This window comes from Rhinatrema bivittatum, chromosome 3, assembly GCF_901001135.1.
Source record: "Rhinatrema bivittatum chromosome 3, aRhiBiv1.1, whole genome shotgun sequence".
NCBI lineage: Eukaryota > Metazoa > Chordata > Amphibia > Gymnophiona > Rhinatrematidae > Rhinatrema > Rhinatrema bivittatum.
In genome coordinates, this window is record NC_042617.1 from 212,691,410 (window position 1) to 212,718,265 (window position 26,856).

The window sequence follows — 26,856 nt, forward strand, 5'->3', positions numbered from 1 at the left end:
AGATGTGGGTGTGATGAAGAAATGTCATTTTGGCTCCCCCCCACCCCCAAAAAAAATTCTTCTGTCTAGAGATACCACTGATTTTCTGTGACCTAAAGCATTAGTACAAGAAGGATTAAGGGGGGGATGCTGGAAAGGCACACAAATGCATTAGCACCTGGGCGCCGGAGACCCTTGGTACGCCACTGGGTGCGAACCATATGGGGCTGCAAGCGGCAGCAAAGAGGAGTGGAGATTTGGCGGGCCGTGAGCAGTGCCCAACCTGCTCACGACCCAGAAAGCCACACAGCAGGTGGCCGTGATCGAGAACGATGTAGGAGTCGGGGCCGAGACGGGGGGGCGCCCGCAAGGGAGAAGGCTCGCCTAGGGCGCCTAATCCCCTTGCACCGGCCCTGTGTGGAACCGAAATGTGACCTATAAATAATGGACTGTTAAGTGAAAATAAAGGGAGAAACAATGCCAGTGTTTTGTGCCTCATGCCTGGGAAGCAAAGAGAAGACAAGTCTTACCCCAGAGAGCTTACCAAAGAGAGATGTGACAAGGTGATGTATCATATTTTTATGCCAGTCTATAAGTAATGGAGCACAGTATGGGCATAAATTCTAGGCAGGGATAAACACTACGGATCCTTAGAGGTGAGAGAAGTGAAATGAGGAAAGAGGCGCGTTAGAGGCATGATCCTTCATGCAGTTAAAAAAAATCTGACAGCAGAAAACTAAGACATGAACTATATAGTCTGGGGGGAAAGTAAAGGGGGGGGTGCAGTCTGGGGAAAACAAGCAAACACAGGGCTGACGTACCAGTGTAAATCAAATAGTACAAGAGGAAGTATAGGTATACAAATAATCAAGGGGACGACTTACAGATGCGACACATATTACCATTAACCAATTAACCATGACACAATTTTATTTATTTATTTATAGGTTTTTATATACCGATAGCCGTTTGCACATCATATCGGTTTACAGATAACTAAAACTTTTTGACAGTGTCATTATACAGAACTTTTGGCACTGCCATTACATAGAACAGTAAACTTTCCATACAAGAGATAAACATCAATTCAAACAAGTAATCTACAAGGCCCAGACCCTGGTCCTCGTGAAGGATTGGACCTTGTTGGACAAGGTCCCTGTGCGGGAATAGGCATAGGAGGCTCTCCACCAGAAGCCAGCACATGTCTGCATACCACGGGCGTATGATTGGCGTCTGGGCCAATCCGGGGCCACCAGGACTAATCCTCTGTGGCGTTCGATCTTGCAAATTACCTTGCCCAGCAGAGGCCATGGAGGGAAAGCGTAGAGTAAGCCTTCCTCTGGCCAGGTCTGGATAAGGGTATCGATCCCTTGGGAGCTCTGATCTCTTCTGTGACTGAAGAATCGGGGGACCTTCGCATTGTGAGATGTGGCCATTAGGTCAATGGATGGGAGGCCCCAGCGATCTACTAGGAGCTGGAAGGCTCTGGTCGACAACGCCCATTCCCCTGGATCTAGACTCTCCCTGCTGAGAAAGTCTGCTCTGACATTGTCTTTTTCCGCGATGTGGGAGGCAGAGATCCCTTGTACATTTAACTCCACCCATTCCATAAGGGATGTCTATTTCCAGAGACACTTGGTGGCTCTTGGTTCCTCTCTGGCGGTTTATGTAGGCCACTGTTGTGTTGTTCGACATCACGCGGATTGCTTGCCCCCAGAGCCTGTGGCTGAACTGCAGGCATGCAAATCTAACCGCCTGCACTTCCAGGCGGTTTATGTCCCAGTGTGCCTCTTCCTCGGTCCATCGACCCTGGGTTGTCAGTGCCTGACAGTGAGCTCCCCACCCCTGGAGGCTCATGTCCATCGTGAGGACAATCTAGTTCAGTGAGGAGAGGCTTACACCCTTGCTTAGGTGAACTTTCTGTTGCCACCACTGGAGCCGAGAGCATACGTGCATCAGTAGGTGGAGGCAAATCAAATAGTCTTGAGACAGTGGGTTCCAGCGTGACAGAAGGAAGCGTTGGAGAGGCCGCATGTGTGCCCTCAGCCACGGTACTACTTCCAGGGTTGATGCCATGAGGCCGAGGGCTTGGAAATAATCCCACACCCTGGGGCGAATTGTGTTCGTCAACAGACGTACTTGGTACATCAGTTTTCTCCTCATCGAGGGAGGAAGGAAGACCTTGTCCTGCTTGGTGTCAAATCGGGCCCCCAAGTACTCTAAGGACTGGGAGGGACTGAGGCTGCTCTTGTCCATGTTCACACCCAACCAAGTTCCTGCAGGAGGGACCTGACCCTGCTGGTCACCTGGAGGCTCTCTTCCAACGACTTCGCCTGGATCAGACAGTTGTCCAAGTAAGGGTGCACCAGGATCCCTTCTTTCCTCAGTGCTGTCGCCACGACCACCATGATTTTGGAGAATGTTCTGGGGCTGTTGCCAGGCCAAAGGCTAAGGCCCGGCACTGGTAATGTTGGCCCAGTACCACAAAGCGTAGAAAACGCTGGTGATCTTGACGGATTGGAATATGGAGGTAGGCGTCCAAGAGGTCCAGGGAGGTTAAGAACTCTCCTTGTTGCACTGCCAATATGACGGAGCGAGGAGTTTCCATGGGAAGTGAATTATCTACAGATGAGGCTCTTGAGATCCAGGATGGGTCGGGTATGAGCCCACTTTCTTGGGCATGATGAAATAGATGGAATAGCGCCCTGTATTTACTTGGGGTGTAGGCACCGGAGTTATAGCCCTCAGACTGAGGAGCCTTATCAGTGTGGACTGCACTGCCAGTTTCTTGTACTGGAGTAGCAAGGTGACATCATCAACCTGTCCCGAGGGATGCTGTGGCATTCGAGAGCATACCCTTCTCGTATGATGTCCAGTACCCATTTGTTTGATGTGATCTTGACCCATCGCTTATAGAAGAGGGATATCTGGCCCCCTATCTCCTCTTCTGGAGGATGGGTCAGCCCAACTTCAATGTGGAGTTCGGTTCGAATCCAAGCCCGAACCTGTTCCTCTTTTTGGTTGTCTGTGCTGAAAAGACTGGGACCTTCTGGAGGTCCAAGTTGACTGAAATGATGAGTTTCTGTAGGAAACACTGGAAGCCCTGGAAGTCCCTGGCCTGACCCCTCATGGGTGATGGGCGCAGTGACCTCTTTCTTTTCTTCCGGGAGCCTGGGCACTAGAGATTTGCCCCACTTACTGGCTAGCTTCTCCAATTTGCTTCCAAATAGGAAGGATCATTAAAGGGCATCTTTGTGAGGTTCGCCTTAGAAGTGTCCGCTGTCCAGTTTTGTAACCATAGCTGTCTTCTGGCCACCACCACTGAGACTACTCCTCTGGCTGAGGTACGCACTAGACCCGAGCTTGCATCCATCAGGAAGGCTGCGGCAGGTTCAATCACCTCTCCGGCGTGCGCCCCAGAGCTATCTGCCCTCTCTAGAGGAGTGGACACGAGCCAGACACCAGGGCACAGCAGGAAGCGATCTGCAGTGTCATTGCGTCGAAGGCTTAAGGATGAATTCTAATCCCTTATCGCGAGCATCCTTCAAGGCTGCCCCTCCCTCAACAAGGATGGTTGTTTGTTTCGAGATGGCACAGACCAGGACGTCCACTTTTGGGAAATGTAGGCATTCCTTGACCGCTGGGTCCAGAGGATACAAGGCCTCCAAGGACTGACCTTCTTTAAAACTTGCCTCCGGGGCATCCCATTCCAGGTCAATCAACTCCTGGATGGCTTCCAGCATCGGGAAATAGCAAGAGGCTTTCCGTAGAGACACCAGGATGGGGATCCTCTATGGCTCAGACATAGGGTCCATCCCAGGAACTCCCAGAATCTTCAGGGTCTGGGAGACTAGGGCCAGTAATTCATCTCTGTGGAAAAATCGAAGCATGGTCCAGTATGGCTCCAGGCCTGGAGAGATTTCCCTGTCCTCCACAGAGTCTCAGTTGTCGTTCGTAGTGTCTAGGTCCCTGTCAGTAATAATCTTGGTGAGGCATGTCCCAAGGTGTGCTGACAGGGCTGGGAAGGGGGAGGCCTTCCTAGTTGGGGTTTAGCCCGGGCAGAGGTTGACTGCGCCTGGACAAAGGCTTCGAGGCCCTGAAAATGACACCGCAAACTGTGTGCAAAATGGTGGCGCCCTGGATCGCCATGTGGAAAGTACACCGAGCCTGAAGCGGGGCCTAGCCCACCGGAGGGCCGCTCAAACTGCTCGGAAATACTCTTCCCTCGCCTGCACGGGATGATATTGGTACGGCGTGCCAAGAAAGGAGACTTGAGGAAAGACTTACCGTAGCCCTTCCACTTCTCTGGTTCGGCGTTCTTCTCCATTTACCTGATCTCAGCGCTTACTGGCTGAGTACAAAGACGGTCTCCGGCTGTGGGAGGAGAGGGCTTAGGCCTTCACTGCCGTGCTTGGCTTCTGTACCCGCTGCCTTTCAGCTGCTTCAGCAGCAAAGTTCATGCTGGGAGCTGGCTACCAGACCAAGGCCCACCTCTGAGGGATCTCTGAAATCGCCTCAGGGATTCTCAACTGGGGGAGAGACCCTTAGGTATCTCTGCAGGAGAGCAGGGCTCAATCTTCTTTTCAATTTGAAGATAAAATTTCTCCTTTGGATTAATGCTGCAATTCCGCTAGACACCACTGCCAGTGTGAGAATAGCATCCACATCGGCTAGGAGGCGGAGAGATACTCATTGGCTGAGGTCACTGCAGGGGTATGTCTAGGGTGACGTCAGCTTTGAAACCTGACTCAAGTCTCCATCTTCTAGCAGGGGAACACATAACCCATTGATACTGAGTCCATCTGGATACACGCTAGGAATTAGCCGGTAATCGGTTTGCCTTCCTTCCACCTTTCTTAATGCGTGGAATACATCTGGACTGAGCTTTTAAGATTGTATTTTTAAACAACGTCCATACCTGTCATACAATTTTAACCTTTGCAGCTGCACCTTTCAGTTTTTTCTATTCTCCTCATTTTACCAAACTTTCCCTTTTGAAAATTTAGGGTTAGAGAGGAAAATTAGTTTCTTACCTGATAATTTTCGTTCCTGTAGTACCAAGGATCAGTCCAGGACACCTGGGTTGTGACTCCGCACCAGTAGATGGAGACAGACTAAAACTTGTGGGCGGAGCCATATATGCCCCTGTGCCAGTCACAGCCCCTCAGTCATACGGAATGTCAAAGTAGAACATAACCAGAGAACCAAACTAGCTATTTAACCATAAAACGGGGAAGAACACCCCTACTGGAAATAGACTCCCCAAACGAGAGAGCGAACAAGCGGAACAGATTAATTTAAAACCATGAGCGGACTCTCCATTACTTCAGCGCAGCACTGCGGGCGGGATCCTGGACTGATCCTTGGTACTACAGGAACGAAAATTATCAGGTAAGAAACTAATTTTCCTTTCCCTGTACGTACCAGGATCAGTCCAGGACACCTGGGATGTACCAGAGCAAACCTACTGAGGGTGGGAAGCAGAGAGTCCCGCTCGGAGCATCCTCTCTCCAAAACCCCCGGGATCGGTAGCCCTGCCATCCAACCTGTAATGCCTGATAAAGGTATGCCACGATTTCCAGGTAGCCGCCCTGCAAATCTCTTGAGGCGACACCTGCGAAGCTTCCGCCCAAGACGTTGCTTGAGAACGAGTCGAGTGAGCCCTCAGGCCCACGGGAAGTGGCTTTCCACGCATCAAGTAGGCCGCGCCAATGGCCTCTTTGATCCAACGGCCGATCGTAGCGCGAGACGCTGCGGCCCCATTCTTTGGACCAGAGAACAGGACAAACGGATGATCCGTGATCCGAAACGGATTAGTGACCTCCAGACACCGAAGGAGGGCTCTCCGCACGTCTAGCTTCCGTAAGTCCCTTGCTTCCGGAACCGAGGACGCCCCACCCGCGAAACGGGCAGCTCCACCGATTGATTCACATGAAAAGACGACACAACTTTCGGAAGAAGGAAGGAACCGTCCGCAGAGAAACACCGGTATCAGAAATACGCAAGAAAGGTTCCCTACAGGACAGGGCCTGTAGCTCGGAGACACGCCGCGCCGAAGCAATTGCCACCAAGAACGCCGTTTTTAAAGTGAGATCCTTAAGCGTTACGCGTTTCAAGGGCTCAAACGGTGCCGCACAGAGAGCGGAGAGAACCCAAATGAGGTTCCAAGCCGGACAAGGGAGCCGTAATGGAGGGCGAAGAAGCTTAGCCCCCCCGAAGGAAACGAGAAACATCCGGATGAAACGCCAGGTACGCACCCCGGACCTTACCTCGCAAACAACCAAGCGCCGCTACCTGAACCCGTAGGGAACTGCACGCTAGACCCTTGGCCAGCCCTGCCTGGAGGAACGCCAGAGTGTCGGAAACTGAAGCCGAAGTGGGGTCCACCCCACGCTGCACGCACCATTCCTCAAAGACCACCCAGACACGGACAGAAGCCAGAAAAGTCGACTGTTTCCTGGAACGCAGCACCGTAGCCACCACTGCATCATGCCGCGAGACAGAAGTGATCCGCATCCTCCAAACAGACGGGGCCCTGGCGGAGTAGGCCCGCCATTCCTTGGAGCCGAAGGGGCGCCGTTACTTCCAGCTGGACCAGGTCTGCGAACCACGGCCGGCGCGGCCACTCCGGTGCCACCAAGATCACGTTGGCCGGGTGCAACTCTATGCGCCGAAGAAACTTGCCGATCATCGGCCACGGGGGAAACACGTAGAGCAACACGTCCGTCAGGGAAGCACCAACGCATCGACGCCTTCTGCCCCCCGTCCTCGACGTCGGCTGTAAAGTCGCGGAGCCTTCGCATTGTGCCACGTGGCCATCAGGTTCATGTGGGGCACCCCCCCACGTGTCGCAAATGAGCCGCCTGAACGTTGTCGACTCTCGCAATGTGAGATGCTGCTATGTTGCTGAGATGCAGCTCCGACCAGGCCATCAAGCGTTGAGCTTCCTCCGCCACCTGGGGGCTCCTTGTCCCGCCCTGGCGGTTAATGTAAGCCACGGTGGTCGCATTGTCCGACAACACCCGGACTGCCTTTCCTCGCAGCAAGGGCAGGAAGCGTTGTAAAGCCAGACGGACCACTCTGGTCTCTAGGCGATTGATAGACCATTGGGCTTGCGACACTGACCATTTGCCCTGGACCGAACTCCCTAGGCAGACCGCCCCCCAGCCGGAGAGGCTGGCGTCCATGGTGACCACTGTCCAGCCGGGTACCAGAAGGGAGACTTCCGAAGACAGATGACTGGAATCCAGCCACCACAGCAGGCTGGACCTCGCGTGTCCCGCTAGAGGAAGCGGTAGGCAGAAGTCCTCCGAGACCGGCTTCCAGCGGGCCAGCAACGAAGCCTGTAATGGTCGCAGGTGAGCAAACGCCCAGGGGACCAGCGCCAGCGTGGGAGCCATAGATCCAAGGACCGTACCCGCGGTCGACGGAGCGACAGTAAACGCCGTACCTGAGACTGCAGTTTGCATACCCGGTCGTGTGACAGGAACACCTTGCCTTGCTTCGTGTCGAACATCGCTCCTAGATATTCCAAGGTCTGCGTGGGTGCCAGATGACTTTTGCTGAAGTTGACCACCCATCCTAGGGACTGCAGGAGATGGAGAACCCTGTCCACTGCCAACCGACACTGATTCTCAGACTTCGCCCGAATCAGCCAATCGTCCAGATAAGGATGGACCAGGAGACCTTCCCGGCGCAACTGCGCTGCCACCACCACCACCATCACCTTCGTGAATGTATGGGGAGCCGTTGCGAGCCGAAACGGGAGCGCCCGAAACTGGTAATGCCGTCCCAGAATGCAGAACCTGAGGAAGCTTTGGAACGCCGGCTGAATGCCTATGTGAAGATACGCCTCCGTGAGATCCAGGGAGGCCAGGAACTCGCCGGGCCTTACCGCGGCGATGACCGACCGAATCGTCTCCATTTTGAAGTGCGGAACGCGCCGGCATCGGTTTACCCCCTTGAGATCCAGGATTGGTCTGTACGAGCCGTCTTCCTTTGGGACGATGAAGTAAATGGAGTAACGGCCCCTGCCGTGCTGGCTGACCGGGACGGGGGAAATGGCTCCCAAGCTTCTAAGCGTCGGATGGTGCCTAGCACCTCTTCTCGGGGGCCTTGCAGGGTGAGACAAGAAACTTGTCCGCCGGAGTGCGAACAAAATCTAACGCGTAGCCGTGTCTTATCACGCTGAGGACCCACTGGTCCGACGTCACATCGGCCCATCTCCCGAAAAGGACATCAACCGCGCCCCGACGTTGGGAACGGAGTGCAGGGGCTGCGGCGGGAGATGGGCCGACCACTCTTCATTGTGACGACATGGGCCCCGTAATCGCAAGGGGACCTCCTTGCCTCCCGAAACGCTTTCCCCGAAAGGACCATTGCTGCCACTGCGAAGTACGGGAGGAAGCAGACCTATATGCATGCCCGGACGACCTTTGAGGGCGCGACTTCCTGGGACCCCGAAAGCGGGACCTAGCCGAAAAGAAGACCGCGCCCTGGATCTATCCTCGGGCAGCCTAAAAAACCCTGTTTTCCCCCAGGGAAACCATCAAGTCATCCAACTCTTTGCCAAACAGCAACTTGCCTTTGAACGGTAGCGCCCCGAGGGGAGCCTTGGAGGAGCCGTCTGCTGCCCAGTTGCGTAGCCACAGGAGTCTGCGCGCCGAAACCGCAGCCACCATGGATCTCGCCGAGGTACGCAGCAGATCGTGGAGCGCATCTGCGCCATATGCTATTGCTGCTTCCAACCTATCCGCCTGCGCTGCCTCGCCAGCAGTAAGATCCGCATTGGCCTGGAGAACTTGGGCCCAGCGCAAGCTAGCTCTCATAGCGAAATTCGTACATATGGCCGCTCGAATACCCAGCGCGGAAACCTCGAAAATCTTCGTAAGCTGCACTTCCAGCTTCCTGTCCTGAAGATCTCTGAGGGCTGTCGCACCCGTGACAGGAATAGTGGATCTCTTTGTTACTGCAGACACCGCCGAATCCACCTTGGGGAGCTTAAGAAGGTCCAGCGCATCCTCCGGGAGCGGGTAAAGCTTGTCCATGGCTTTGCTGACCTTCGGCCCCAATTCCGGGGTGTCCCATTCCCGGAATAGGATGTCCGTAGAAGAAAAATGAAACGGAAAAAACCACTACAGGGCCCGTGAGGCCTAACCGGACCGGATCCATGTGCGCCTCCTGCCGAACCGCTACCGGAGGTGCTTCAATTCCCAGTTCCTGGGGGATGGCCGGAATTAGGGGAGGCAGTTCCTCCCTGCGGAAAAGCCGGACCACCTTGGGATCGTCTCCCTCCGCTGCTTGTGATGCCTTTCCTTCTCCGGATGGAGCGGATCCGTCCCCTGCCCCCTCATCGGCCCCTTTAGGGGCTCTTCAGGGGAATCAGTGTCCACCCCCGTGGAGGAATCCGGGTCCGCCTCCTGTGGGACGCCACGCGGAGGCCGTTTCCCCCTGGAAGCACTCGGGGGCACATCCGTAATCCCCGAGGGTCTGTTGGACTTCTTCGGCGGTGGAGCCCTGCGGGACTCCCTCCGGCCGCGCTTGCTCTTACTTTTCTTACACTTCAGGACTTTGCGCAGCCAAAGCGCAAAGTCCTCAGAAAATGAGCTGGAAACAGAATCAGCCTCAGCTGAGCTCCCCGGGGACCCCGGGTCCCCCGAGGGACTCCCCCCCGCCAGGCCCCGCTGAGGAGACAGCGCGGGAGGCAAGGCCGCAGGCCCTGCTGCTTCCCGCGCCATTTCGCGGCCCGTGGCTAAAATGGCCGCCACTCCCGCGCTGAGCGGGAAACAATCCTGGGGCCTTTCCATCGCGCGCGCGCCCCCCCGGCGGCGGTCGCGCGGGCCGTACTCGAGCCCCCCGAGACGCCCCGGACGAACCTTCATCGCCCGGGATACCGGAAGCGCATAGGCCGTCGCGCGAGAGACGCGCGCGCGCCGAGCCGCAGGCCCGGCAAGCGGAGCCGCGATGCAGGCCGGCGAAAAAGGCGCGAAGACGGCCGTCAAAGGAAATCAAAAATAATAAAAGTTGCGCGAAACGGCCTCCCCCCTGTCAGCGGCGCCCCCCCCTAGAGCGGCGACGCAAGGAACAGAGAGCCGGCACAAAACAAAAGACAAACTTTTTTTTTTTTTTTAAACAACAAAACGCCTGTCGCTGTCCGCGGTCCTGGAGCCCTAGTCCAGCAGGGGTGAGTGAACCGGGCTCCCCGGTGTCACCCCTGACGCTGCTACTTAGAAAAAGCCGGGTCCTCGACCCTAGCAGCGGCCTCAACCGGGGGGGGGGTAGTCCCCTCAGGACCTCTCAACCCCCCCGGGAGGTAGGGCTGACGGATGTCAGCGACAATTTGGCAAAAATTCCAATTAAAAGACACTAAAGCCTAAACTGGCCTAAACCAAAAGAAAACCAACCCTGACGGAGTACCAGAATCAGGGCAGGGAGGAGCTGTGACCGGACCTGCACCATCTACTGGAGACAGAGTAAGACTGAGGGGCTGTGACTGGCACAGGGGCATATATGGCTCCGCCCACAAGTTTTAGTCTGTCTCCATCTACTGGTGCGGAGTCACAACCCAGGTGTCCTGGACTGATCCTGGTACGTACAGGGAACTACAGATTTACATATTGTCCCCCTTCGTCATTAGTTCAAATGTGATCATGTTATGATTACTATTTCCAAGTGGCCCCATCACAGTTACCTCTCTCACCAAATCTTGTGTCTGAGAAAAGTTTAGGATATATTTATGAAAGATGTCAAGGCCTCCACCATGCCTATTGACCAATATATTGTCGACAACATTGATTAAAAATTGAAGATAGGACATGATATATAAGAATATAACATGTCTTAAAAACGTATAAACAATGTGATCACTATGTCTTAGTTAAGTTTTTAAGACGATTGTGTTATGTTTTATACAACTTTCCTTTTCTAGTAGTGACATCTACTGGCAGGAGAAGAGTACGACATTTTAGAGCAGGTCAGTGAATGGAGAACAGGAAAACCTTAATTCTTCATTCTGTTACCATCCGTATTTGGAGTCTCTTCAACTTTACCATGACTGCTACAGCTTAGTTCTTTCTAAAGATCTGAAAGCAAGCTCTAAATGAGCTATGGAGCAACTAAGTCCATTCAGGAAAGTAGTTAATCCAGGGATAACTAAAAATATATTAGAATATGTATATATTAGTTTCCTAGTGTGAACACAAGGAGTGAAGGTAGACAAACTAATACAGAACAGAGTGCTGGAGAAGAGGAATGCGTATGCGAAAATATCTCTCTACCACCCCCAATGCTCTCCCCACCCTCTCTCCAAAAAAAACCAAACAAAAAACAAGATGTTTTACCAAGTATTCTTTCAAACTCATCATCATCAACATCTTCCACGCTCTCTTCATCTTCATGATGCTTCTGCTTCCGTTTCATTTTATCAAGCTTTTTATAATATCTGCAGAATTAAAATAATGATACACAGAATTATAGAACAGTCAGAGGAATACCTAGAACAAAAAGGATCACAGCTCACTTCATAACACTATGCACGCATAATTAACACAGTAGCATTAGCATCAGGAAATGTCCTAGTGTGATCCTAGATGAGGTTATGGGACTTTTTCTTTTACTTCTTGACACTAAACTCCTAAAAATAATAGACTGTTTCTTAATTCTTCTTTTGTTTTTTCTATGCTAATTTTATACTTTAGTCATGTAGCATTCTAGAAAAAAACTGAAGTCATGATACCTTTCAAAAGGATAAAAAAAAAGATGTAGCACATGTGTGATATGTTTAGGGACTATAATGCAAATTGTAACCAATTTTAATAATGTAATAGTAATTTGTTGAGTTTTATATACAGTCATTCGGTAAAGCCATCATAACGGTTTACAAGGTTCAACTTGCAATACTTTTAACAACTGAGCAAAAAGTATAACAGGATGCATATTAAACACACATGAGAGTGATGTTGTATACAGTCTGTTTTATTTCATGTATCTTATTTTAAATAAATGTTAACTAATGTAAACTGGTATGACAGTCTCCACCAAATACTGGTACAAAAAAGTTTTAAAATAAATTAAATAAATAAATAACCATTGAGATCCTCTACCTTTTCTTGCTGGTCCTTTTAAAAAAGGTATATGTTTTTTTTGGCCACATATACATTTTTATCAATTATGTACAGGGTCAGTGTGACATCAAGAGGTCATACAGAAAACATTGTAAATATACACACACTTCTGGCAGTTAGCCTGCATACTTCTCAGGCATGGCCCACTAGACAGATTCTTTGGCACAAATGTGCATAAATTCACTATCTTACAATGTCAATGCATTATGATAGAATTATACACAAATTACAGTTTTTGTAATATACAGCATGTAGTTCAGCACAACAGCTGGCCTTCATCGGTGTCTTTTTACCTATCAATCAAATAAAACCACAGACAAAACTAACCAGCAAATCCAGCACTTATATAAAACTAGCAATTAAAATGATGATGCGAGAGAGACTTCTGCATCTTCCATAACAAAATTAGGTAATTTAAAAATAGGGGCAGCAGTCTCTTTCCCAAATTTTAAAACAAAGGGAGAAATGAGGCAGAGACAAATGGACCAGCTCCCTCTATGTACGAGTGCAGGATAAGGGAGAGGTCGGGCAGCTGGCTCACAGCTCAATACTGTAAAGTGCGGCCGCGTTTACCCCGCTCCTAACTCGCGTTCTACTCACTTTCCGGCCGCGTAAGCCCTTCCTGCGATACACTATCCCCTTTAACCTACTCCTACCGCGTCCTAAAATCCCCGGGCAACCCCTTCCGCACGCGGCATGTATATTGCATGTAAACGAGCGACTTAGCTATTCCCTAGCATCCAGTAACCCGCGCCCCGACTATCGCTATTTTACCCTGCTGCTTTGCCGCGCGTTTAACCTGCTAACTTACCGCCTACCCTTACCCCTGCGTTAGAGGCAGGGATAAGGGTAGGCAGCAAGCTTTCCCCCAGCCCCCGCTCACCTGCCCTGGCCGCGTCCATGGATGCTGGTCTCCGGGGCAGCCCCAGTCCTCTCCCCTCCTCCCGAAGCAAAAAAAAAGTTGTCAGTGTAAAGCGGCGAAGCGACTTACCTTTTGCAGCCCCCCTCCGGACGTCGGACGACCTCTCCTGCCTCCAGCTGCTCGCGAAGATGGACGCCTGCACGGCCGCTGAAGACGTGACATCACATGCCGTGATGCCAAACGTCGTGACGTCACGTCTTCAGCGGCCGTGTAGGCGTCCATCTTCACGAGCAGCTGGAGGCAGGAGAGGTCGTCCGATGTCCGGAGGGGGCTGTAAAAAGTCAGTTGCTTCGCCGCTTCGTCGCTTTACACTGCCAGTCCTGTCTCCCCTCCTCCCGGAGCAAGGCTGCTTTCGCGCCTTGCTCCGGGAGGAGGGGAGAGGGCTGACAATCACCCGCCCGCCGGCTCCCGCCTCGATGACAGCCCGCCGGCTCCCACCGCCACCGCCTGGATAAACACGCGCCCGCCAGCTCCCACCGCCGCCGCCTGGATAAACGCGTGCCCACCGGCTCCCGGGAGGGGGGGAACCATCCACTTCCTGGTACCTGTCATTTCAAATGACATTTGAAATGACAGGTACAAGCGCACCCAGGATACTGTATTAAGTGCCTATACAGTAAAATGGGTTGCGCGGGCCTAACCCTTCGCCTAACGCTTCGCAGACGCGGCTTGCATTTGCAAGCAATTTGAATAGAGTATCGAGCGGTATGTGAGCAGGACTGTGCGTGCAGGGAACGAGGGTGCGCCCGGCACTGCCGCACTCTAACGCGGCCTTGCTGTATCGACCTGTCAGTTAGTTATCTTAGCTGCTGCATGTGGCTGCTAAAGCTTCATCACTGTTGCTGCTTCCAACATTCAGAAGTCATATTCAGTGCTTAGGGCAAACTTGCATTCTCTCACTAAGCCAGGGGACAGGACAGAAGCTGGAAGGACTCAAAGGAGGTGGGGTTCTGGAGGGGAATAGAAGAGGAGGTGTGTGCTTCAAAGCAGAGCCCAGCTCTCCAATACATTCATTTTGTCTTGTGACTGAAAGGGTTAATGAGTATTTAACCAATCACAACGCAATCACAAAAGTTTTCTTAAGATGATCAATATTTTACCTGTGAAAAAATACTACATCCACTGGTATTTGACTTTCTTCTTGCTCAAGGAATTCTTTACTGTTCACTGTAAAAGAATCAAATACAAAAGTGAGTCGGAATTAAAGGAAAATTGGTTCTCACCTGCTAATGTTAGTTCCTTGAATACCACAGATCAGTCCAGACTCCTGAGTTTTGCCTCCCTTCCAGAAGATGGAAACAGAAAACGTTTCACTAACACATAACATGATGTGCCACCTGCAGTCCCTCAGTATTGATCTGTACCCAAGCCAAGATTCATCCCATAACAATCCTAATGAAATAAAAAACCTCCTCCCACAATGAGCAGGAACCCCGCCCAATTCCAAACCAGGAAAACAAACCTGAAATACTGAGCAGTTCTGCAGCCTATATAAAAGAGAAATATGACAGAAATACGAGTGGACTCTCCCCCTCAATCAGGGTGGGACTCTGGACTGATCTGTAGTATTCCAGGAACTAAAATTAGCAGGTAAGAACCAATTTTCCTTTACTGTTCATACCCAGATCAGTCCAGACTCCTGGGATGTACCTAATTAGGGTGGGACTGCAAGAGTCCCCCTTAAAGAACACTCTCACCAAAGCCCATGGCCTCGGGCCTGGACATTCAAACGATAATGTCTGGCGAAAGTGTGCAATGACTTCCAAGTAGCCGCTCGACAAATTTCTTGCGGCAACACCTGCTGGCACTCCGCCCAAGATGATGCATGAGCCTGAACCGAGTGAGCCCTCAATCCCCCCGGGATAGGATGCCCCTTACAGATATAAGCTGAGCTTATTGCCTCCCTTCAATCACCAAGCTATCGTGGACTTTGAGGCCCCTTCTTAGGTCCACTCCATAGCACAAAGAGATGGTCAGACAGCCTAAAGCTATTGTTGACCTTGAGAACGCAACAAAGCCTGCTTCACATCCAGATAACTCAGTTCCCTAGCATGCGGAGCTGACGCGTCCAAATCTGGGAAAGCCAGAGGTTCTACCATCTGACTCAGCTGGCACGCTGCACAACCTTCGGAAGAAAGGAGGGCACTGTCTGTAAGGAGATCCCAGAATCAGAGATCTTCAAAAAGGGCTCCCTACCAGACAAAGCCTGTAGCTCTGAAATTCTTCTGGCTGAACAAATTGTTACCAGAAAACCCACCATCAAAGTGAGGTCCTTCATAGTTGCCCTCCTTAGAGGCTCAAAAGGAGCTACACACATTCCTTTCACAACTAGGTTAAGATTCCATGAGGGACATATTTCCCACACTGGAGGACGCAAATGTTTTGCCCCCCTTTAAGGAATCGAACCACATCCAGATGCACAGTCAAAGATATCCCATGTATCTTACCACAAAGGCAGCCCAAGGCCGCAAGCTGCACTTTGAGAGAGTTAAAGGCCAAGCCCTTCACCAAACCTTTCTGCTGAAAAGCCAAGATTTGATCTACCATCTATTCCCTCTGAAGCGAGAGCATAGAGGAAAAGACCCTTTTTCCTTTAGGCTTATCTTCAGGCAATCTATGACCCTTATTCTCCCTGAGAAGCCTAATCATTTCCTCCAAGTCCTGACAAAAGAGCAACTTCCCTTTAAAGGGTAATGCTCCCAACTGAAACTTGGAAGAAACATCAACCGACCAATTCCTTAACCAGAGAAGTCTTCAGGCAAAAACCGCCGACATCATAGTCCTGGACAAAATCCTAATGAGGTCATACAATGCATCAGCTCCATAGGCCACCATAGCTTCCAGCCGCTCCGCCTCAGAGTCAGATAAGGACTTGTTTGCTTGCAACTGGTGCACCCAATGCAGGCCTGCCCTCAGCATAAAACTGCTATACACTGCTGCTCGAATGCCAAGGGCAGACAGCTCAAAGATCTTCTTGAGGTGTACTTCCAGCTTCCTATCCTGAAGGTTTTCAGAGCTGTAGAACCAGCCACTGGAATGGTCATTTTCTTAGTAACAGCCGAAACTGAAGCATCCACTTTAGGGACCTTGAGGAGATTGTGTATCCTCTGGCAAAGGATACAACTTATTCATGGCCCTGCCATCCTTCAGGCAGGTCTCAGGATCATCCCACTTCCGTAAAAACAACATGCTGACTGGCTTGCGGAACAGAAAAGATCTTGTCGGACCCCGAGGCTATCCATGACCAGGTCCACTTCTTCCTGATCCAACTTCAGCTGGGAGCTTTATACCCAGTTCTTCCAGAACCATGGGTATCAGGGGGACCCAGCTCTTCCTTGAGGAACAGTCGACCTACCTTGGGATCATCTCCTTCCACAGCTGGACCTTTGCCCATGCCTGGTGCGAATCCTGATCTGCCAATACCGGATCAGACTCCAGCAGGTCCTGCACCTGCTGATTCTCCAGATCTGAACCCTCAGAGAGGCTTTCGGCCATGGTCGTTATAGCCGGGACACCAGGGACCCGTTGGACCCTAGTAGTCCCTGCGGCAGAAGCCACCCCCCCCCCCCCCAACTCAGGTCTACGCCGCCCCGCAGTTTTTCTGGCCTTGTAAGCCCTATGCAACAGGACAAAATTGGAGGAAAAGGAGGAGGAGAAGGAATCAGAGTCCCTCAGGAGATCTTCCTCATCCCCTGACAGAGGCCTCTCAGTGTCCTGACCTCCCCCAGAGGTCCTGAGCACTGGGGATAAAGGAGGAGGGAAATCCCCCATCCCCTCCACGGCCCATGAAGGAACCATGAATGTCGACAAAATGGCCACCGTTCCCACGCTTAGTGGGAAGGGGTCGTCTACTGACTGTGCCGCCAGACAGAGCCTCCCAAGCTCAGGGCGCCGGGTTGAAGCCACAGCGATCGTCCCTGAAGTGCCCTCTCCCCTGGAGAGGCACCGGGAACATCAGCTGTCGCATGAGAGACATGCGCGCAACTATGCAAGCTTTGCAGCACAACCCTTGCGGCATCAGAAATGAACGTCAAGCTGCGCATCTAAAACACCGCTGGAATTCTATTAAAAACTCACAAAAATTCAGAGCTGCCCGAGCAGAGAAAATTTCAGTAAGAGGAAGTCGGAGGAAGGCTTGCCGCTGCACAGTAAAGCCCCTACCACACTCTACTTTTCTTTTTTTTTTTAAAGATCAAACTTTAATTAAGCTTTAAATCAAGTCGTACAAGCTACTTCCCTGAAGAATGGCATCAGGTTCTGTCCATCCTGCAGAGCGAGGGACTGGAACCACCAGTTTTCTGCCCTCTCCGGCGATGAAGGACCAAGCAATAAAGGGTCCCCAACCCCCCGCTCGTCTGCCTCAAAGACCAGGAGGAATGGCCCCACCAGGACCTAACTCCCTGGTAGGCAATCTCTCCTTCTCCTAAAGACTCTCCCCCCCCCGCCCCAATCTCAGATTGCAGGTTTTGTACTCCACCATCTGCTGGAGACAGAGAAATACTGAAGGACTGCAGGTGGCACCTTGTGTTATGTGGCAGTGAAACTTTCTCTGTCTCCATCTGCTGGAGGGGAGGCAAATCCCAGGAGTCTGGACTGATCTGGGTACATACAGGGAACCCCTTTTTCATTTTTATTTATTTATTTTTTGGACTGCAGGGATTGCACCTCTACCATCTGCTGGAGCCAGAGAAATTCTGAGGAACTGCAGGAGGCACAGCAAGTTATATGCCAGTGTCAGTGAAACTTTGTCTCCGTCTACTGGAAGGGAAGCAAAACCCAGGAGTCTAGACTGATCCGGGTATGAACAGGAATAAGACTTTCTCCAAAAGGCTGCATGTGATTTGATTAGGACCTACCTGAAAAGCTCCTTACAAGTCTAGAATAATTTGAACTGATCTATTTTTAGTTTCTGCATTTTTAATAAAATATATACTTTTTAAAACAGTTTTTGCAAAATTGAATAAAATATAATTAAACGCCTGATTATTGAGCATTTATACATCTTCACCAATTCCCTAATTTCAAAAAAAAAACTGTTAGGAGAGTAATGTAAGGAAGCATTACTCTTGCATTCTTTGTGATTCAGTCACTAGGTACCTGGTCAGATAACAAGTAAGAGAGAAGACGTAGTCATAAAATACTTCCCCTTTTGTTCAGAAGGAGCAAAACTGTTCACCTTGTCAGCATGTACCTCACTTTCTAGAAGAAGAAAGTTGTTTTACCATCACAGGTTTGCTGCTGCAGCTCAAGCAATTGGCCCCAAACTCCTAGCAAAAGCAAGGTCCCCTTAAGTTGACCCAGCCCAAGACCTAATAACACATCTGAAATTTGTCCAGAAATTTCTGGTTGGCACTCTGAACTGGCTAGACAATAAGTTGCCATATTTGCAACGTGAGACATTCCCCTACTCCAACATTTTACAAAGTAAAATAAAGGAGTTTAGAAAAAGGAATAATTCACAAAAGTGTTATCACACAATCATGCTTGAACAGTTACCAGGGACAATAATGATTGGACAATGTGGGTTTTTACAGATGGTTGCCAGACATCAACCTTTTTTGAGGTAGATAAAGATTAGTTTGTCTAGAATAGGCCCCGGGCCTGGGTGACCCTAGATCAGCGCTTCTCAACCGGTGTGTCGCGACACACCAGTGTGTCGCCAAGCACCGGCAAGTGTGTCGCGTGCTCCCGGTCTCTCCCGCTGCTCTTCCTTCCCTGCTGCCGTTGCCGCCGGGCTATCAGCACGTTCAAGCCCAGTGGGAACGGCAGCGGTGCTAGAAGAAGCTGTGGCACCCCCGGCTGGCCTTTTCTTCTTCCCGCTCCTGCCCCCCCCCCCCGACCTGGAACAGGAAGTGATACACAGTGCGGTACGCGGGAAGGAGAAAGCCGTGCCGCGTGGAAAAGTAGCAGCGGCGGCAGCAGCAGTATCGGCCCCCGAGCAATGGAAGCAGTCTGTAATCGGGAAAGGAGACAGCAGCATGCGCCTCCCGCGGCTGATGGGATTCTTCTTTCTTGGCCTGCGGGGGCTGGAGGAGGAGGCTGCCGCAGCTACCATTTGTGCTCGGGGTTGGTGGGGGGGGGGGGGGAGTGAGTGAGAGAAAGAGAAGCAGCCAGCCCGTAAGTGAGATAATGTGTGTGTGTGTTTGAGAGCATGTATGTGATTGAGGGAAACTGGTCAGAGAGCTGATGTGTGTGTATATGTGAGAGAATGAAAGTGACTGCTCAGGGAGATGACTGGTGTGTGTGTGTGAGAGAGAGAGAGAAAAAGCATGGAAGTGAGAAATCTGGGTATGTGAGAAAGCTTGGGAGTAAGAAGCCTGGTGTTGTGAGGGTGTGTGTGAAAGAAAGCATGGGAGTGAGAAGCCTGATTATGTGAAAGAGAGCATGGGAGTGGGAAACCTGTGTGTGTATGCATGCATGAGAGAGAGTCTGGTTGGTAAGGTGACAGTGTATGTGAGAGAAAGACTAGTGTGTGTGAATGTGAGAGAGAGAGAGAGAGAGAGAGAGAGAGAGAGAATGTGATTCAGGAAATGAGAAGCCTGTGCACATGGAGAGTGAGCATGGAAATGAGAGAAAGACTGGTGTGTGTGTGAATGTGTGAGAGAGAAAGAAAGTGATTATGGGAATGAGAAGCCTGTGCATGTGAAGAGTGAGCATGGGAGTGAGAAACCTGGGTGTGTGTGAGACACAGCATGGGAGTGAGAAGCCTGTATATCTGAAAAAGAGAACATGGGAGTGGGAAGCCTGTGTGTGTGTGTGTGTATGCATGAGAGAGGTCAGGTGACTGGTGTGTGTTTGTGTGAGAGAGAAAGAAAGTGATTATGGGAATGAGAAGCCTGTGCATGTGGAGAGAACAAGCATGGGAGTGAGAGACTGGTGAGTATGTATGTGTGTGAGACAGAGAAAGTGATTATGAGAGTGAGAAGCCCGTATATGTAAGTAGAACACGGGAGTGGGAAGCCTGTGTGTGTATATGGCATGAGAGAAATTGTTCAGGAAGGTGACTGGTGTGTGTGTGTGTGTGTCAAAGACTGGGAGATGATTGGTGTGTGAGAGACAGAAACTGGTCATGGGGGCATGCATGACTGGTATGGTGTGTGTGAGAGAGAGACATGGGCCCTAAGGAAGAGGACCATAAGTATAGAGCTTAGCCTCTACTGCTGTTTCTGGTGTGTGCCATGGCCTGCATGGAAGGGGATTAGGAGAGCTGCTGGAGGGGGTAAGTAAAGGTGGCTTTTAAAGTTTATTTTTCTTGATTGACTGCCATTGTAATTATTTAATATTATGTGATGTGTCTGCTTTTTTAAATATTTTATTGGTGTTTGGAGAAGTTTTATTAGTTTATGAGTTTTTAATTGTTTGATGTTATTCTGTTCATAGCTGTTTTGAAACATTTATTCTGCTTATTAGTATAGTTTTACAATTATTTCTGTGTGGGGATCAATAGCTGCTTGCTAGTTCTGTTTTCCTAATAAGAGGTGTATTGGTTTTTAGGGCCTGATTTAATGTTTGTAGTGTTGCCTTTTCATATCTATGTGAGGATTAGTTTATGTGCATTACTACAGATCCTGGGAGTATGTTAGGTCGGTTCTGGGTCTGTTACCAAGATGAGATATTTTACTAGCATGTAAGCATTTGTATCAGTCTTATTTGCTGCATTTTCCCAAGAGGACATGTATTGGTGGTAAACTGCTGTCTTTTCATAAGTAGGGCTATTGAGCCTGGAAGTAGAAGGAGTTTGAGTTGCTGTTACTGAGATGACACCAGAATCAGAATATCTTTTTTGTAGGGCGAGTTGTATGGGGAATGTCATAATTCTGCTTTACATCCATTATTGTGGGTCAGGGGGGTTCCCGTGGATGCAAACTGTACTTTTACATCTAGCCCCGTGATGGTCACATGTTCAGTGTGTCACGCATATGAGAACCATCTGTCAGGTGTGTCCCGGCCAAAAAAAGGTTGAGAATCACTGCCCTAGATAACACAGCCCTGTGGTTCAGTGGAGCACACAAGCCTCCCCACCGTGATAAGGTCCTCCTGATCCACAGAGAGAATATATTGAGAAGTTGTTGAATAAAGAGAAACCACAAGAAGAATTAATAGCAGGGCGCTCAGAAATCGATATGGCTATTGAGGAAGAGGCAGAGACAATGAAGATGAAACACCGGAGGACATGCTGACTGAAGCATTCTAGATGATAAAGGAAAGGGGGGATGGAGTCTTACCAGCATGCGTGACCAGTCTGGTTTTCAGGACAGGCACAATGAATGTGCATGAAATAGATCATTTAGTCCTGGGGGAATTCTGCGCTACTATGTGGCGCAAATTCACCCCCCCTGCGCAGAATTGCCATTTTCTGCGCAGAAAATAGCAGTGGAGACCCCGGCATGCCGCGAACGGAGCGCGCGATGACAAAGGCCCACATGTACCACGGGAAGCGCTCCTTTCGCGGCGAAGATGAAAGTCCCGGCACGCTGAAGATGGAAGGTTCCCGTTTTCCACAAATGGAGTGTGCTCTGCTCGCAGTGAAGATAATGGCCCCGGTGAGAGAGAGGGGAGGGGGGGTGTGGGGAAGGGAAGGGTGAGAGAGCAGGAGGGTGTGAGAGAGAGCACGGGAGGTAAGAGAGCAGGGGGATGCTGAGAGAGCAGGAGGGTGTGAGAGAGAGAGCATGGGAGGTGAGAGAGAGCAGGGGGATGCTGAGAGAGCAGGAGGGTGAGAGAGAGAGCATGGGAGGTAAGAGAGCAGGGGGATGCTTGAGTGTGGGTTTCAGAGAGAGGGAGCCTATATAAGGAGATTGTGAAGGAGTGTGTATGTGTGTGAGAGATTGGGAGCTCATGTATGAAAAAGGGATTGTGTGTATGTGAGTGTGCTAGCCTGTGTGAAGGGATTGTATATGTGTGACACAGAGCCTGTGTGAAGGGGTGCATAAGAGAGACATAGGTAGTCTGTGTGAGGATGTATGTGTGAGAGAGAAAGGGAGCTTGCGTTAGAGTATTCTAACCAAAGAAATCCAAAACAAAGAAGAAATCTTACCTCTACAGACGAGCTCCGCTCTCCTGCGGGGATACCTACGTGTCCCTCCCTCAGTTGAGAATTCCTGAGGTGATTTCCGCAATCCCTCAGAGGTAGGCCTTGGTCTGGCAGCCGGTTCCCGGCGTGGACTTAGCCCCCGGCAATGGGTGCAGCTGAGAGGCAGTGGATGCAATTTCGAGCGCGGCGGTGAAGGTACTTTTCCCTCTCCCCCTGCAGCTGGAGACCGCCCGGAACGAGACCGGGAAACACAGAGGCAAGGTAAGATAGAAAACTTCCTAAAAGTCTCTGAGGCTCGAAGAGCTGCACAGATCGCCAGCCGGTGTCAATGCTACCGGGTTGATCAGCCCTATCCGGGCTAGACCCCGGTCCGATACGAGGGTCCTGCCACGTGGAGACCCTCTGAGGTGGTCGCCATATTGCTCGCGTGCTCACAGACGCCATTTTCGCTTGATCGCCACCCTATCCGCCGATTCAGTCCGTTTGCACAGAGGCGAGCCATGCGCACAAAATCACTTGGTCGCACACCAGTGCGCACATAACTGCCGCGCGCACAGTAATGCGTACGAAGGCGCCGGGCGCACAGCCACATGCTCAACTATGCTGGGCGCATAAGTAAACCCCGTGCGCAACAGCGGTGTGCGCATCCGACCTACATGCACAACTTTGGCGCACCCGGAGCGCATAACTAAGCCTCCCGGCGTACACTTGAATGCACAAACCGGAGGTTTCTGCAATACTACGTGCACAAACCATGGCACCACCGGCCAAGAAGCTCGAGGCTCAGGTCCTCTGCCCAGCATGCCACATTAGAGCTGCGCAGCACGAAGAGGCCACAGCCCTGAGTCTACATTGCGAGGAGGCTCTGGGTGAACCAGATCAAGGTCCTCCCCAGCCGGTACTGGGATCCGGATCCACAGACAGTGCACCGGATCTGGCTACCCCCAGCAGGAGTCTCCTTCAAACGGGGCTCCCTGGGGACGCAGTGCCTCTCAATTTAAACCCAGCATCTTTCTCCTAGGTAGAATTCTTCAAAGGCTTACATACCTTTGTCCACTTGCAACCGATGACACAACCACAGCCTCCCCTATAGGATCCTAACATCCCGGGCCCCTCTAAACCCAGGGAAGTGCCCCTCCTGCCCAAAAGCCCCAACATTGGGGACACGGTCACCTCGGACAAGGATCAAGACTCCTGGAGGAAAGGGAAATCCCTCCAGGAACAGACCCTTACCGAACCATGAGACTGTTCTTTGCCAAAGACGAACTTTCAGACCTCATGGCGTACAGCTTGAAAGAGCTCGCTATCCCAGGCACAAATGCCACAGGGGAACCTAAGACAAACCCCCTCCTAGAGGGACTCCGTCAGACCTCCCACCATTTCCCATTGCTGCAAGCCGTGCAACAGCTGATTGACCTGGAATGGGAGGCTCCAGAGGCCACTTTCAAAGGGGGATGGACCCTGACAGCTATGTACCCACTGGACCCCGCGGCCAAAGATCTCCTGGCTTTCCCCAAAGTGGATGCCATGGTCTGCGCAGTCTCAAAGTGCACTACCATCCCAGTCGAGGGAGGAGCGGCACTCAAGAATGCCCAGGACAGACGTCGGGAATCCATCCTTACACAGTCATTTGACGTTTCAGTTATGTTACTACAGATCACGGTCTGCTGTGCCGTGGTGACACGTGCCTGCGTATCAAAGACCAGGAACGCCACCACACCTGAAGCATTAGAACCAGCATTATCATTCCTCACGGATGCAACCTCTGACGTGGTGCGCAACGCAGCCAGAGGCGTTTCATCTGTCGTGGCAGCCAAAAAAGACAACTCTGGTTCAGAAGCTGGTCAGCCGACAAGACATCCAAAATGAGACGCACGAGAATGCCTTTTAAGGGATCCCTCCTGTTCGGAAGCGAACTGGAGAAGTTAGTCGACAAATGGGGCGAATCCCCAGTACCACGGCTACCGGAGGACAAGAACAAGAGAAGCCAGCGCCCCTCACCCCAAACATTGAAGGGCAGGGGATCACAGTGCTTCAAACCGTACAGAAGTACATATCCAGCATCTCGCCCCGCAAGCAGGGGCCAGTCCTTTCGGAACACACACAACAAAAGGGGAGCCGGCACTGGTCCAGGCCCCAGCTGCACCCCGCAATGATCAGCCGACCCATCCACAGGAAGAAGCCATAGGGGGCAGGCTTGCCCTATTCTACCAAAGATGGGTCGAGATAACTTCAGACAAGTGAGTCCTAACCATCATTCAAGAGGGATATTATCTGGACTTCCACAACATCCCACCCGACAAGTTTGTGAAATCTCCCTGCCATGACTCTTTCAAGAGGACGGCAGTGGAATCCACACTGACTAAACTGCTCGACTTAAAGGCCATAACGCTGGTGCCCACGCAACAGCAAAATACTGGGCACTGTTCCATCTATTTTATCATTCCCAAGAAAGAGGGTACGTTCCGGCCTATCCTGGACCTCAAGTCCATCAACCGCCACCTGAGGGTACTTCGCTTCCGCATGGAAACCCTACGCTCGGTCATAAGGGCGATACAGCCGGGAGAATTCCTTACATCCCTGGATCTGTCAGAAGCCTACCTGCAGGGATGACCTCAGGAAACCCTGCTATACGCCTTCCCACCGTGGCCACTACTAGGCGGGATTATGCGCAAGATAGAACACCACAGGGGACCAGTACTTCTAATGGCCCCAGACTGGCCAAGAAGGCCGTGGTACGCAGACATGCGAAGACTACTGACAGGGAAGCCCGCTCCCTCTACCTCCACACATGGATCTGCTCCAACAAGGCCCAATCCTCCATGAAGACCCAACTCTATTCTCTCTTACGGTCTGGCCATTGAGAGGACACGCCTGAAGAAGAGCGGATACTCGGGGGCGGTGATTGACACTCTACTCCGAGCACGCAAGTTTTCCACATCTCTAACCTACATACGAATAAGGAGAATATTCGAAGCCTGGTGTGAAGACCGTGACAGTCAAAATTCCCACGATTCTGGAATTCCTGCAGAACAGCTTACAGAAGGGGGTTGTCTCTCAACTCCATCAAGGTGCAGGTGGCCGCGTTGGCCTGCTACAGAGCCAAGGTTGGGGGCGGCAGCCTAGCCTCTCACCCAGATGTCTCCCACTTCCTGAAAGGGGTCAAACAGATCTGACCACCCCTAAAGTGGCCGGTACCTTTATGGAATCTCAATCTGGTTTTAGACTTCCTAGCAGGAGCCTCCTTCAGACACACCCGCAGTCTGTCCCTCCGACTACTAACATTGAAGACTGCATTTTTAGTGGCAGTCTGTTCAGCCCATTGCATCTCAGAGCTTCAAGCACTGTCCTGTCGAAAACAGTTCCTCGGGTTCACACCGGGATCCGTACAGCTACTCATGGTCCCCTCGTTCCTTCCAAAAGTGGTTTCTCACTTCCATTTAAATCAAACCATCTCATTGCCATCACCAGACGAGCATAAGATCTCGGAGGAATCTCGCCGTCTTCGCCATCTTATCGTCGGCAGACTCCTAGTCCGATACCTGGAAAGGTGGTCCGTCTTTCGTACTGATTCTGACCTATTCATCCTTCACAGCAGGAAGAAACAAGGGGAAGCGGCCTCTGATCCGTCTCCAACTGCTAACAGGAGTACACTATACCCATTGGTCCTGAGTCCATCTGCTACACGCTAGGAAACGCATGTTAAACAGTGCGCACGGCTGAGCGCACTTTACAGATTCAGCCTGAAAGAAAGGAAGGAAGCAGGCTACCCACAGAGAAAACCTACTGGCCAAGGCTACACCAGCGACCTGCAGCAAGGGCAGATCTCCACACGGTAATAAGAGCAGTAAGAGCAGAACATTGGAGTATGTGAAAGAAAGGAGAAAAAAAGCAGAGGATGTGACAAACTTGGACACTAGGTTGGATGCTCGTATGGAGGGATAAGAGGCTTTGATTGGTATGGGATATATGTATCAAATTTATAGCCAGCCACACAAATAGCAATGTTTAAATGTACTTTTTCAACTTTTTTTGTATTATATGAAATGATGCAAACTGAATGGGTTTTCTTCTCTTGCTCAGGCACTTCAAACAAAGAAATTCACCTCTACTTGAAAGATTATGGAGGATCATTCAGCCATGCAAAGCATTTCTACAAGTCAGTTCTTAATCACAGAGAAGGCCAAAGTCACAATTTTGTTGCATTGAGGGTGTTTTTACAAGCTTATAAATCTTACAGTCAAGCATGCTGGTTGCTGCTGATTATCTTATACTATTCCAGCATGTTACTCATTTTAAAAAGTCTGTCACAACACTGGACTGATACTTTAAACTGTGAATAATACATAAACGTTGCAGCTGTAGACCTGGCTCCCTACCCTGATACCATGGGATTTGGGGGTTTTGTCTGGCCATTTCCGCAAAGGGCTCTAGTGAAAGAGCGAAGTGTAGTGATAGTGGACAGCCCTGCCAAGTTTCCTGCTCCACCGCAAACACACCCGAGTATCTTCCATTAATTTTTATGCATGCTCTTGGTTGTGCATAACACACACTATCCATATTATAAAATAGGATGCTAGTTTAAACTTCTGTAGCACTTTAAACAGGAAAGTCTAATGGACCTTGTCAAAGGCCTTCTCTGCATTGACCACCAGCAAAACTGATGGTATCTTATGCTTTTCTAACCACCAGACCAGATTTAACACTCTTTGAACATTGTCTGCATCTAGTCTTCCTGGAATGAATCCCGACTGTGTGTATCAAAAAAGGTGCTACTCCCCCTATGTGGTGAGTACCTTTGC

The 26,856-nt window shown here is 50.8% G+C and overlaps 1 protein-coding gene across 1 annotated transcript in view; it reads right to left on the reverse strand.

The window, feature by feature from the left end:
* The window catches only part of CEBPZ (CCAAT enhancer binding protein zeta), a 160,319-nt gene that overhangs the window by 79,152 nt on the left and 54,311 nt on the right, over nucleotides 1-26,856 (reverse strand). Inside the window, exons 9-10 of the mRNA XM_029594155.1 lie at nucleotides 14,124-14,190; nucleotides 11,319-11,419 (exon numbers count right to left, since the gene is read on the reverse strand). Coding sequence (XP_029450015.1) covers nucleotides 11,319-11,419; nucleotides 14,124-14,190 — 168 coding nt within the window. The remainder of the gene's footprint in view (nucleotides 1-11,318; nucleotides 11,420-14,123; nucleotides 14,191-26,856) is intronic.